At 43.9% G+C, this 14,688-nt stretch overlaps 2 protein-coding genes across 2 annotated transcripts in view; one reads left to right on the top strand and one right to left on the bottom strand.

Annotated features, from left to right (window-relative positions):
- The window catches only part of ASF1A (anti-silencing function 1A histone chaperone), a 33,422-nt gene extending 18,932 nt beyond the window's left edge, over positions 1-14,490 (top strand). Inside the window, exon 5 of the transcript XR_014471708.1 lies at positions 11,300-14,490. The gene's annotated coding sequence lies outside the window, so the exon portion shown is untranslated. The remainder of the gene's footprint in view (positions 1-11,299) is intronic.
- Positions 1-14,688, bottom strand: part of MCM9 (minichromosome maintenance 9 homologous recombination repair factor) — a 75,747-nt gene that overhangs the window by 37,837 nt on the left and 23,222 nt on the right. Inside the window, exon 7 of the mRNA XM_083176805.1 lies at positions 13,723-13,842. Within this exon, the coding sequence (XP_083032931.1) occupies positions 13,723-13,842 (120 nt within the window). The remainder of the gene's footprint in view (positions 1-13,722; positions 13,843-14,688) is intronic.

The raw sequence follows: 14,688 nt of genomic DNA, 5'->3' as shown, positions 1-14,688 counted from the left end.
GCGCAGCGCGCCCTCCGACCTTTTCATTCCCCTACTATCCACGTCGGCGTGGAGTTGAGAATAGATTAGTGTGGCGAGCGCAGCGAGCCCGAAGCGTGGCGAGCGCAGCGAGCCCCGCGAGGGGACGCGGATACCTGTCAAGGCCGCGAGGGACGCCCCTCGCCGGCTTGACAGGTATCCGCGTGCGCTCGCCACGCTTCGGGCTCCGTGGCTCGCCACACTAATCTATTCTCAACTCCACGCCGACGTGGATAGTAGGGGAATGAAAAGGTCGGAGGACGCGCACCGCCGCCGCTCGCCACGCTTCGGGTTCGCGTCAATCGTGGGGGTGGCGGCCACAATGGGGGGCCATTATTTTTTACACACATGACGGGGCCATACCCAATGAGAAATGGCCCATATTCGGCCTTTTCCCATTTTTTGCTATGTTAAATGGACTCACTTTCAATGTTAAAATAATTTAACATTGAAGCCTATGGACAAATCGGGTCCATCGCATAGGCTTCAATGTTAAATATTTTAACATTGAAGCCTATGGAGAAATCGGGGGCATCGCGTCGGTCGCGTTGTGTGCCTTCTTAAGGCACACGACCGACGTGATGTACCCGAGTTGTGCTTTTTTCCAAGGAAATCGCGGGCATCGTGTGCCTTAAAGTTAAGGCACACGATGCCCGCGATTGTGGCTGTGCTAGGAAACAAGTACCGTGATTTGCTTATGTCAGTGTAGTGTTCACTCTAGGAGTGGCACCGGGCAGGGAGCTGGGGGGCGGACCGGGCACGCCGACGTCACAGCTGGGGGCGTGCCCGGGCCGCCGACGTCATGAAAGGGGCGTGCCTGGGCCGCCGACGTCATGAAAGGGGCGTGCCCGGGCCACCGCCGTAATGAAAGAGGTGTGCTTGGGCCTCCATTGTCAAAAGGGGCGGGCCCGGCCGCCACAGTCTAAGGGGGCGGGCCCGGCCCCTCCGAATCCACTGTGCTGCCGGGGAAGCGCCAGGCATCGCCGTGAGGCTGTTTTAGCGGGGCGCTGCGAGAAAGGCAGGGCGCATTTTGCCCTTTAAAAAATCGGGCAGGGCACAGCGCTCTGCTAAAACAGCCTAGCGGGAACACTATCAGTGGTTCCCAAACATTTTCAAATCACGGCACCACTGAGTATCAATTTTTTTCATGGCACCTAGGGCAAAAGTTGAATAAAAAAAATCATAAAAAATATTAAATTGTGTTTATATCTCATCCCTAGTGTCAGTTATGTGATAATGGACAGGATTCACTTCTGCTTGTCCACATTTTGCCTATTACATTAGTCATACAATTTTTTTTTATGGTCGTGGACCACCAACCCAGGGCACCCCTGCAAGTCTCCCAAGGCACCCCAGGGTGCCACAGCACACAGTTGGGAACCACTGGCTTATGTGAAGGACAAGATTGAAGATGAAGACAAATTAAAGTGACCTTCCTTCATCCTACTGGACCGCCGCCATCATTCTTCTATCTAAGGAAGCCTGGTGAACTATGGGCGCCTCTAACAGATGTTTTATGCAAAGTCAACCATATAAGTCCAACTGGAAGAATTTGTGTCACGTCTCCTGATGACACTTTATAAACCACCGAGGCATTGTCAAACTATCTTGAGCTAACATTTTGTTAACTGGCTAATACCATCTCAAGTATTGGTGTTCAATTTTAAATTTAATATATATATATATAAATAAAAGTATTAACCCCTTCCTGACAGAGCCAGTTTTTGCGTTCCTGACAGAGCCATTTTTTTCAAATCTGACATGTTTCACTTAAGTGGGGATAACTTTTTTTTGCTTTTACTTATCCCAGTGATTTTGAGATTGTTTTCTCGTGACACATTGTACTTCAAGTTAGTGGTAAATTTTGGTCGATACAGTCTGTGTTTTTTTGTGAAAAATACCAAAATGTCGTGAAAAAATGGAAAATTTTGCAATTTGCAAAATGTCACATTTTCTGCTTGTGAGACAAATAAACATACCACTCAAAATAGTTAATAACTAACAAAGACCATATGTCTACTTTATGTTGCAATCATTATTTCAACCTCCTTTTCATTTTTTTGGACACTAGGAGGCTTCAAATATGAATAGCAAATTCTCAAATTTTCAAGAAAATTTCAAACACTGATTTTTTTAGGGACCAGTTCAGTTCTGATGTGACTTTGAGGGACTTGTATGTGAGACACCCCCATAAATGATGCCATTTCAAAAACTGCACCCCTCACAGTATTCAAAACAGCATTTTGGAAGTTTGTTAACCCTTTAGGTGTTTCACAGGAATTAAAACAAAGTGTAGGTGAAATTTCAAAATTTCTTTTTTTTTGCAGAGTTTCAATTTTAATACGTTTTTCTAACGAACACAGTCGATTTTACTAGAAAAATGTGACTAAAAATTGATTCCCCCAATTCTTTTGTTTTCATAAATATCCTATATGTGGCCCTAGTGTGCACATTGACCAAACCACAGGCTTCATAATAGAAGGAGCACCTACTTGATTTTGGAGCCTCCTTTTTATGAGATTTTTTTTTAGGCACCATGTAGGTTTCTAGGCACCATAAGTGCTAAAAGTTAGGAACCTCCCCCACAAGTCACCCCATTTTGCAAACTACACCCTTCAGGGAATTCATTTAGGGGTATAGTGTACATTTCAAACCCCCAGGGGTTTCACCAATTTTGATACAACTGGGCTGTGAAAATGAAAAAATTAAATTTTTCATTTTCACAGCTCAGTTGTATCAAAATTGGTGAAACCCCTGGGGGTTTGAAATGTACACTATACCCCCTGATGAATTCCCTGAAGGGTGTAGTTTGCAAAATGGGGTCACTTGTGGGGGGGTTCCACTGTATTGGTGCTTCTGGGGTCATTCAACCAGAATCTGTGCTGCAAAATCCAAAAATCACTCCTTCCCTTCTGAGTCCTGCCATGTACCCAACTGGTATTTTTTGGTCACATGTGAGGCATTGCCATACTCGGGAGAAATTGGGGCACAGATTTTGGGGTGCTTTGTCTCCTTCATTCCTTGTGAAAATGAAAAATTTTGAGCCAGATCTGCATTTTTGTGTAAAAAAATGTAATTTTTTACACAAAAATGCAGTTCTGGCTCAAAATTTTTCATTTTCGCAAGGAATGAAGGAGACAAAGCACCCCAAAATCTGTGCCCCAATTTCTCCAGAGTATGGCAATGCCTCACATGTGACCAAAAAATACCAGTTGGGTGCATGGCAGGACTCAGAAGGGAAGGAGTGATTTTTGGTGGTGGAATGAATGGTGGGTGCTATGTCGCATTAGCGAGACCCCCGAAGCACCAATACAGTGGAACCCCCCCACATGTGACCCCATTTTGGTCACCAGCTTTGGGAGGGGGGCTGGCGCTGCGGCTGGTGGGGGGTTGGGAGGGGTGCTGGCGCTGCGGCTGCCGGGTGGGTGGGAGGGAGGGGGGCTGCCGGGTGGGAGGGGGGGGGGGCTGGCGATCGGTGGTGATCGGTGCTGTACTTAACAGCACCGGTCACCACCGATCACTGTGTTACCGAGCGGCTTAGCCGCCGGTAACACAGAAAACGCTGCAATTGGCTGTTCACATTTGAACAGCCAATCGCAGCGATCGCCGCAAGGGGGGATGTCTGCTGTCAGGGACAGCAGACATCTCCAAACTGTCACCGCGTCTATAGACGCGGTGACAGTTTATAAAACCATGACGTATATATACGTCTTCGGTCGGGAAGTACCTCCCGACCATGACGTATATATACGTCATATGTCGGGAATATCTGTCTGGAAGCGCATATATATATATATATATATATATATATACATACATATACATACATATATATATATATATATATACATATACATATATATACACATATATATGTACACATATATATACACATATATATATGTGTGTATATATATATATATATATACATATATATGTGTGTATATATATATATACATATATACACATACATATATGTGTATATATATATATATATACACATACACACACATATATATATATATATATATATATATATATATATATATTTATATATATATATATATATATTTCACTGCTGCACCACATTTTATTATTTGATGCTGCTGCTGCAGCTTGCGGGGGGGGTGGGAGGGGGGAAGCGCTGCGTGCGCTGGGGGAGCCGGGTGAGCCTGCTGTTCCGGGCGGCGGAGCTGCCGGGTGAGTGCCGGTGGGTGGGAGGGGGGTGCTGCCGCTCGGTGGTGATCGGTGCTGCACCGATCACCACCGTTTTCTGTGTTACCGAGCGGCTTAGCCGCCGGTAACACAGGAAACGCTGTGATTGGCTGTTCAGATTTGAACAGCCAATCACAGCGATCGCCGACCGGGGGGGGCACCCCTGCCCCCCCTGGGCGGCGAGGGGGGATGTCTGCTGTCAGGGACAGCAGACATCTCGTAACTGTCACCGCGTCTATAGACGCAGTGACAGTTAGAAGCCATGACGTACATGTACGTCAAATGTCGGGAAGTACTTCCCGACCATGACGTACATGTACGTCAAATGTCGGGAAGGGGTTAAGCCATCAAACCTATTATTACCGGTATCCGGACTGATCATAGAATGACCCATGATAGACATATGGTCGACAGTCAAAAGGTCGACAGGGTTTAAAGGTCGACAGGATGTAGAGCAGTGGTTCTCAACCTCGGTCCTCAAGGACCCCCAACAGTGTACCTAACAGGTGCAATCAGTCACTGACACATTTTAAAGATCACAGGTGGAGCTAATTATTTAGCTCCACCTGTGATCTTTAAAATGTGTCAGTGACTGATTGCACCTGTTAGGTACACTGTTGGGGGTCCTTGAGGACCGAGGCTGAGAACCACTGGTCTAGAGGACTCTTTACATAAATAAAAAATCATGTGGGGGTGCTCCCCTAAGGAAGAAGCAATAAGTCTGTTTTTTTAGGCCAGAGAGGGCACTCCCCACCACAGCAGGTAAAATTGCTTTTTAATCAAAGATGTACTCAGGCATAGTTGTCAACGTTTCAACCCCGGAGGGCCGTTTTCAAGACAGGTACAGATTTTCAATGTGTCTCCACAGCAAGCCAGACAGACTGAGACTACCATAGAGGCCATTTATACCTTAGCCAATTAGGGATCATTGCCCATTATCAACATGAATTATCAGGTGTGCAGGACCTCCCCTGACACACCTTCATCTTAGCAATTAGTCCAATCCAAATACCATACCCTATCCAGCCTAAAGACAAACATACAGGCACATATAACATACAAACATCTAGTGCAGTATCCGTACTGCACGCTTACCGAGTCATCACTGATCACCTACAATCCCCCGATGTATGAGGCCGTCAGCACACGCCAAAGGCAACCGTACCCGGAAGTATGCAGCTCATCTGCGTTTCACAGCATTGCGCGGCTCAGGATTGGTCAGCCGGCATCAGCTAGGCATTGTTATGTGCGGCAGTAGCGATCATTGTTTTACAGTCTCATTTAAGCCTGCACAGTTAGTAATCTATTTGTGGCCATTGTATATCTAGAGATCCACTCCAATGAGGAGGGAATTTGGATGCTTTTAGGTGAACAAAGCACGCTACAAGTTCCTAGGTCAGCCAGTCGCAACCAACATCCCCAGACCCGGAAGTCATGCGGGTCACCTGCGTTCCACCACTCTCAGAGACAGGAGGTGGACAGATATAGAACAAACCCTCTCAGGGGCGATATCAAATACAGACAAAAAAGAAAAAGAGACAACATAAAACATATAATGCATATTCTGCTTATCCGGACTGTAGTACGTTACCAGCAGTATGTCTCAAATCATTCACCCAACATAAATTGCGGCACAAGGGTGGTATGGAATACTACAGGAGGTCCATAATTATCCAAATCTAATAATAATAATAGTAGTACTATATAATATATATGGCCAGGTATAAATAAATACTCTATAGCAGTATACAAAAAAGCAAGTATGGATTATTAAATATAGTCCACAATAAAATCCAGGCCATATCACACCACGACCACTATATAATGGTGCCATTGGTGAGAGATGGTCCAGAACATATCTCCAGATAAGGTAATCACTGTAAGAAAATATTCATAGGGTTATTTTCATTTAACCCATTTGGGTCAATTGTATCAATGCGATTCTTTCTTTTTCAGGATCAGTTCCCTATTGCCCCCACACACATATATAACCTAAGTGTTGAAATTATTGGTGGTATTCTTTCTTTTCTTAAATTTTTAAATCTTTTTCTCTCTCTTTTTCGGAGATACTGGAGACGAAATACACCGCTCATCCCCCGCCAATGTTATTAGTACATGGGAGAAAGCAGTGTGTACAGTAGTTAATAGTTAACAGTGTTTTTCCCTGTACTTACCTATTATCACTCTCTGGGCACACTCATACACAATTGTGGAGGCAACATCCTGCAAGGACATTTGCCAATCAAGGGGGGCCCCCACCCTAATGTGGAAAGAAGTCACCCACTTATTCCATATCTGCTACGGTCACGCGGACCAACTTGCTCTATTGTGGGGATTGGTAAAGCCAATCTAGGTACAACAATCAGCAGCAGTTACCGTGTACCAAGCACACTGCAGGGATATACTGCCACTATCTTTTTCTCTCCTCTCTCTTCTCTTTTCTTCCTTTTAGCCTAACTATTTCAAAAAATCTAAATCTTTTTCCCACCAATAGCCCACTAGATGGCACTAGAGTAATACAGACAAGTAGATATCATATTTTGGTGTATCTCCATATAATCTCACAAATCCCCACATACAATATGGGCCTAACCATTATTCAAAAAAATCTATTATAAACTACATTTCAATAAAAAAAAGTGCGGTTTACCACATACCTTCAAGTGCGTATAACCACTGTCCTAGTGACAATTTTTGTTTACCTATCTAAATAAATTGATTTCTTCATGAATTTGACTTCCTGCTGAATGATCAGAAATATATTATATGAAGTGTGATCATTCATGTTATATGTTTGTACATGTCCTGTGTGTCACATTTGTGTTTTTGCAATGATTTACTTTAATGGATTAAATTAAACGTTAAGTTTTATTAAGCGTGCCCCCAAACAGAATGTGCTTTTCTTTCTTCTAATCAGGGTCTAAAGTTCGACAGTCAGAAGGTCGACATGAAAAGGGTCAACACGCATTTTTTTACTAGCTTTTCAGCAGACAGGCGGTATTTCATGCCCTACCATATACTAGGGCATGGAGGGAGAATAAATTAGTGTGCTCAGTGCAGCGAGGCACCGTGCCCGAAGCATGGCGAGCGCAGCGCTACACTTCGACAGTGTCCATGTTGACCTATGTCGACATAGACACCCTAAAAACATTAAAACCTCATGTCACCTTTTGGATATTGACATTTTAACCATGTCGACCTTTTGACCCTGTAGACCTTTTGACTGTCGACCATATGATTGTAGATCTAGACACTGTAGATGTTTTATACCAGTGGTTCCCTACCCTGCTCCTCAAGTACCCCCAACAATGCACGTTTTCCAGGTCTCCACACAGAATCACAAGTGCTATAATTAGCTCCACCTGTGGATCTTTTAAAATGTGCCTGAATAATGAGTGCACCTGCTGGGTAACCTGGAAAACGTGCACTGTTGGGGGTACTTGAGGACCAGGGTTGGGAACCAGTGTTTTATACCCTAACCTTATTGCCTATTACTACTTGTAATACACCCAGCCTTTTTGAATCAACTACCTTCCTTTAAAATAATTTAAAACTATGAACCCATTATCCTCCCACTGTAAAGTGCAATTCAGGTCTTCGGAGGTATGTAGAAGCATACTTCCTTATTCCTTTATTATTTTATAGAAGGCAGGAATGGATGATTTCGGATGAGTACGGGATAGTAGAACATTGTCTGCATACAGTGAAATGTTATAACTTTGGGGTCCTACACGGACGCCGCTAATTCTAATCGGACAATTGGATCATGGCGGCCAGGAGATCTATGACCATAGTCAATACTAGTGGTGATAGGGGGCATCCATGTCTCATCCCATTAGACAATGGGAAAGGATTAGGCAGAAGTTCCGTTAGTAAGAACTCTGGCAATAGGGGAGGAGTATAAAGCAGGAACCCGTGTTAAAAATTCTGCAGTGAGTCTGAATGCTTGAAGCGTGTGAAATAAAAAAGGCCATGAAATGTGATCAAACACCTTTTCTACGTCAAGAGATCGTATAATAGCCGGGGTGTGTTTATTGTTAAGAATTTGCTTAAGATCAATTGCCCTTCTAGTGTTGTCCCTGGCCTCATGACCAGGAATAAAGCCAACCTGATCACAGTGAATCAGGCAAGGGAGAAAACCATTAAGTCAGGTAGCTAATTTTTTTGCATGAAGTTAAGTAATGACATCGGCCTATAACTGGCATAGTCTTGGGGATCACAATTACTTTGGCTTCTAACAGACAGAGAAAAGGGGACCCATGGAGTACTGAATTGTACAGAACTCTAAGGTGTGGTGTTAGGATAGAGGCAATTTTTTTATATTAGATAGCTGTGAACCCATCAGGTCCAGGGGCTTTAGAGGATTTAACCCTTTTAGAACTATGGCAATTTCATCATCAGTGATATCTCTATTTAAGTCAGCAAAAGCCTGAGCAGATAGTCTAGGCCAGGGGTGGCCAACCCGCGGCTCTCGAGCCACATGCCGCTCTCCCCCTGTTAAAGTGCGGCTCCTCCCACTCCACTCTCATAGGGTGCCGTGGCCAGTGTCACTGGAGAGGCAGCCTGGGTGCCGCATGTCATTTATTTTTTCCCCTCAATTTGAGCGGGTATTCAGCGCGGGGAGGAGGCCGCCATCGAGGGGAAGGTGGAGAAGTGCGGGTGTCTGACCACTGACAGAGGGAGATCAAAGGTCCCGGCGGCTAGGCACAGGATGCAGGGCAAGGAGGCACTGTCCAGTAGAGATGCTCTCCCTGCTCTGCATCCCCGCTGCTGTCCTCTCTGGCTGCCGCTGCCTGTCAGTGTCTCACTGTAGGACAGGCAGCGGTGCCAGCTTCAGGAAGCTCCCTCCCGGCTCCTAACTCCCCTTTGGCTGCATGAATGGTAGCACTGGCTGGCAATGACACCCGTATCTAGACTTGATACTTTTTCACCCACCATACCAAGTGAGAGCCGGCTTCCTCCCTTTTCTCTGCATGTGCCTCCAAGTGCCAACTCCATATGTTACAGCCTGCCTCCCTTCTCTGTATCTGCCTGCGACCCCCCTGCACTGCAAGCGACAGCCTGCCTCTCACCTGCATGTATCTCCTGACCCTGTAAACGCATGCATCCTCTCCCCCCGACAAGTAACAGCCAGCATTTTTGTCCGAGTGTGAGTGTTTGTGTGTGCGCGTGGGTGGGCGCTCAGGCCTCTCCAATAATTTATTTGGTCCCACTTACATTTTCAGAATTTTTGTCCAAGGCCACTTTGTTCCCAATGTCCCAGGGCCGGATATATGTGTTGTTCACATATGCCCCGCTGCCCATCCATCCATCCATCTGTGCCCTGTCTGTCTATCCATCCATATGGTGCTGTCTGTCCATTTGTCTCTCCATGAACTCACCCATGTCTGTATGCCCAAATATAGTGCTCTGTCCATTCCTCAAACTGTCCTTCTGTCTATGCCCATCAATCGTTCCTGTCCTGAAGTCTCTCTCCTGCTTATTTTCTCCCCCCCCCCTCTCCCTGACCTTTGTTTTTTACCAGAAATACCACTCTCTCATTGACCACCCTCTCTGTCTTGCACTTTCTTGTCCCCAAAGGGGCACTGTAGTGAGGAGGGGCCATATCACTTTGTTTAGAAATAATACATTTTTATGTAATATACTTGTGTTCAATGCGCAATGAATTATGAATTAGCAGCCTGCTATATTCCCCAAGGAGGGATACCGTCCTCCTTAGACAGAATACTTAGAAAGATAAATGGGGATAGCTTGGCGCACATTCATAAATAAAATGTGAGTTGTTCTGATTTAAAAACAACAATTTATTAAATGTTAAAATACATACATAATACACCAGGACACTTATAAAACACTGGGATAAAATACAGATATTTGACCTCACCCTAGATGATGTTTGCGGTGGGCTTTTCTTAAAGCAATAAGACCTGCGGCACCACCGCAGAAGGCTTGAGGGTAAAGGTCCCAGGAGAAAGTGCAGAGTGCGTCCTTTCTTAAAGTGATCAATGGACTTCTCCTGTGTGATCAATGGACTGTGAGACACAGCCTGAGGAAGGAGAAGCATTCTCCGAAACGCGTTGCTGTTTCATCTGCCAGTGCACTTGCACTTCATTTGCCACTTGGACACTTTAAGAAAGGACGCACTCTGCACTTTCTCCTGGGACCCTTACCCTCAAGCCTTCTGCGGTGGTGCCGCAGGTCTTATTGCTTTAAGAAAAGCCCACCGCAAACATCATCTAGGGTGAGGTCAAATATCTGTATTTTATCCCAGTGTTTTATAAGTGTCCTGGTGTATTATGTATGTATTTTAACATTTAATAAATTGTTGTTTTTAAATCAGAACAACTCACATTTTATTTATGAATGTGCGCCAAGCTATCCCCATTTATCTTTCTAGAAATAATAAATTGCTTTCAGTTGGCCCTCACCTCGAGGAAGTTTGAAGATTACTTTTTTTGTACACTCCATACCCCTTGTGCCAGGGGCGGATTGGGACTTGATTCCGGCCAGGGAACAGGGGGGGGGGATGCGGCCGTATGTAATGCGCACGGTGTGCCGGGGTGCTATGTAATGGGGGGGATGCGGCGGTATGTAATGCGTGCGCGGGGAGGGGGGGGGGTGTCAGCTCATCTGCTGCTTCTTTCTGTGAGATGCTGAGCAGCAGCTTGAAGGCCCTGGGAGGTGCTGTGCGTGCAGGGGGGAGCATGGCCCCTTAAAGAGTTTTGGCCCCTGCAGTGTGCTATATGTGTTGCCAAATGAGACCCCAACCTGCTGTACTTTACCAAGTTGTCAAGACTAAGTTGACAAACTTATACTAGCAACTTTAAAGCCCGAACAATTAAAGATTCTTTGGTGGAATCACATTTTTTAAACATACCATTTTGCCCATATATTTATATAGCCTGTGTTTGACAAACATTTCTAAGAAACAATTATAGGCTTAATCTGTACTAGAACTGACCAGGTCACATCTTTACACATCTTTCTTGTAATATAGAATCCCTGTTTAAGAAAAAAAAAAGAATATCAGAATCTAAGCTAAATGTCCCGTATACTTACCTTGCAGGGGCAGTATTGTGCTGCTGGGACAAAGACAGCAGTCAGAAGGAAGGTTTAGCAGCAGCTCCATAATGCCATTGATCACAGTATTGTGCACATATGCACCAGCCCTGCCGCATCATGCCTATCCCGGTCATCTGCACAAGCAATACAAGTAACAAATATTCTGCCTCATATGTGATGACCCTTATGGCTTGTGCAAAAGGTATGTCACCGCGGACAAGGTAGACCGGAGACCTACACCAAAGTGGATTCATATATCTCTAAAGACAGGAACATGACATGGACTAATTGAAGGAGATACGTAATAAAACCACGGGTAGTGGGTGTACAACCCTTTCTCTACCTACTAAGAAAGGAAACTACCCACATATAAAGCTTACATGGAGGTTTCAAAAACATAGTAACTATATTTCACTATTCTGACATCACCGGGCAGGGCGCCGCTAATCTAAATCACCGGGGAGTAATTTAAATTAGCGAGCGCTTGAGAAATCGTTCGATGGTCGGCGGGGCATTCGCCATCCAGCAGGGGGCAGGCGGGCATTCCTGCAGGCAGCGTTAGTTGGCTCACAAAGCAGCGAAATCTTTGCGAGGCAACTAGAATGACCTCCTTTATGTGTGTCTACTTTACAAAAAGTTTTACTAAAGTTTTACTACTGTTTTTAAGAGGGGTTGATCAAGAAGAGCCTACAGCAGAACCTACACCCCAAGTTATCTTAAATACATTGATGCAAGGAAACACTTACAATGTAGATGGACAAATCTGGTCTATTGGTGAGAAAAAATCAGACGAGATCTAAAGGCCCATACACACTGGGCAACTTTGAGCTGAAAGTAGCTCAAAACAGCAGGTTTAAGCGGCTTTCAGCTCAAAGCCACCCAGTGTGTATGGCCCAGCGATGAGCGCTGCTGCGCGCTCCTGTTCATCTGATGGTTATACCTGCAGAGAAGCGGCTTTCAGGACGGCTTTGCATAGCTCTGCGCTATGCAAAGCCGTCCTCCCCCCTCCGTCGGTGCCGGGGGAAAGCCGTTCAGTGTGTATGCACTGAGCGGCTTTCCCCACAGCGATGAACGCCATCATTATCATCCGTACACGTTAGTCGCCCAGTGTGTATGGACATTAAGACTTAGGAAATAGTAAGGAAAATAAAAAGGTGCATTTTAGGTGGCAAGTGTTCTATCCACTCACTGGCCATTCATCAGTAACCCAAGAGCACTGGAATTAGCAATGCTACCACCACCAGTACCTCTACATATTGCAGTGTTGGCTAGAATTAGTACATGAACCAGAACTTTGTAGGCACATCCCAATGATTCATGACAGAAACTTCTCCTCGGCAGTAGTTCATTTTGTGCCCCATAATAGATCCTTAGCTTATTTACTGAAACATAGTGGTGTCCTATTATATTTTATGAACAATTGTAGGGCTGCCAGTACACATTATTCTACACAGTATCTCCAAATACCATTATGACATACAGAGTCCCAGGTTCATATTGTGCCCAATTAGAGTGCAGCAACTTCAAATTATGCCAAGTTACAGTATCACCCACCGCACACTCCGATCACTGAAAATGTAATGTCACACAATTTAGTCTGTGCAATGGACCAGACCCAAATCTGTGAAATAGTTATATAACCTGGGTCCAAGTCCCCCCAAGTCTCAGCACTCAACTAGAGTTTAGACAATAAGCCAAGCACTGACGTCCCAGAACTTGTGATGGAGTCTATCCAAGGTTGGGAGTGGATTGAAAATGTACCAACCAAGATGTTTTGATTATGAACTGCTGTGTAATGCTGTGTACACACGGTACAATCATGCATGAGATTTTGACTATGCAGAAAACACAACTGAATTGCATGCATGAGTAAAGGCTGCCACGGAGGGTGAGAAAGAACTATAGATCTGCATTGCACTGATGCCAACGGTGTTATTTTATGCATCCAGCAGGTATATTAGTTCTGTGCCATCCAGAATATACTAATAAATCCAGGTTTACATAAGCAGAAGTTGCTATTTGATATAATCACAATGGGCCTTCAAAACTGTTTGTCACCTTACATATAAAAAAAAAAAAAAAAAGATATAGCACTCATAGTACGTTGGGTCTAGCTATTTAGAAATAGCTGTAAATTAGAAAGGTGATCTTTCTCTATGATGTTTGTATACCACGTAGCCTCCTATTCTATTTTCCATATGGTTTTGCAGGAACATCTGCCTGTAGCATAAAATAATGTCTTGTGTGGCACCTGCAGTTGCATTTCTATTTTCAAGGTAATTTCCAATACTGCTGACTAAACAGAATTTGCCAATTATTGTATTGCCAATTGGAAAGCAAGCTTTCCCGAAATCACTGACACACACCAATTCAATAACTATAAAGGCTTGACTTATAAAAAAAATAATAATGGAAGCCTGCACAAACCTGCACTAGTGGATCCAATTCCTGCAGTCAGAACTGATCTTGGAGTAATCTTCACTGCATATTTCAAAAATTGAGATTTTCCTGTACCAGGGTCACCAACAAGCAGAAGATGGGACTCCCCTAAAATAGAAACACAAAACACCTTTCAGCTATTTCTCATTGTAAATTATATAACATGCTGCATGTATGAGATGTAGACCTCATATACATCAAGATAACTTATTATAGAATATTAAAAAAGTCCCCTTGTGCCATAACGTGCTTGAAGAAGTTGACTTATTTTTACACTACTCAATTATATGTATACTAGCAAAAGCTTTGAAAGCTAGTCTGCTACCTTCTGTGTTTGTGCATGTGTGAGAAAGAGCTCTGTAGTGTCACTCTCTGCCAGAAGATGGCAGTGTTTTGGAGACTCATGGACATACAAACAAACCAATGTGTGTGTGTGTGTGTGTGTGTGTGTATATATCTATCTATCTGGTAATCCGTTGTGCAGTGAAGCAAACAAATAGTTCATCAGGAAACGTATTTATTTTAGATGATCTTGGTGTCACTGGCAAACCAGTAAAAGTCCCAACGCGTTTCATCTACAGTGACTTCATCAGGGGAAAAGAATAATGTATCTAAAATACAAGCGCTTTATTTTAATATAAATGCAATAAAAATATATACACAAAAAATGTACATTGAGTTGTGGCTTCACTGGAGATCAATTCAAATTTGACCGAGAAGAAGAAAAAGGAAGAAGGTAGAAAAAGGTGAAGGTGAGGAAAAACCTTAAAGATGAGAAAAGTTATTAAAAAGAATTTCTTATGAAAAGAATGAATGGTTAATTTTTTTGGTGAGGAATAATATATATATATTTTTTTTTTTACACACATCTATCTATCTATCTATCTATACACACACATCTATCTATCTATATATAGCAGTAGGATTTGGCACTCACTGATAAAAAGTATACAG

This window comes from Crinia signifera, chromosome 3 (genome assembly GCF_055691185.1).
Source record: "Crinia signifera chromosome 3, ASM5569118v1, whole genome shotgun sequence".
Taxonomy (NCBI): domain Eukaryota; kingdom Metazoa; phylum Chordata; class Amphibia; order Anura; family Myobatrachidae; genus Crinia; species Crinia signifera.
This window is presented reverse-complemented; position numbering and strand designations above follow the sequence as displayed.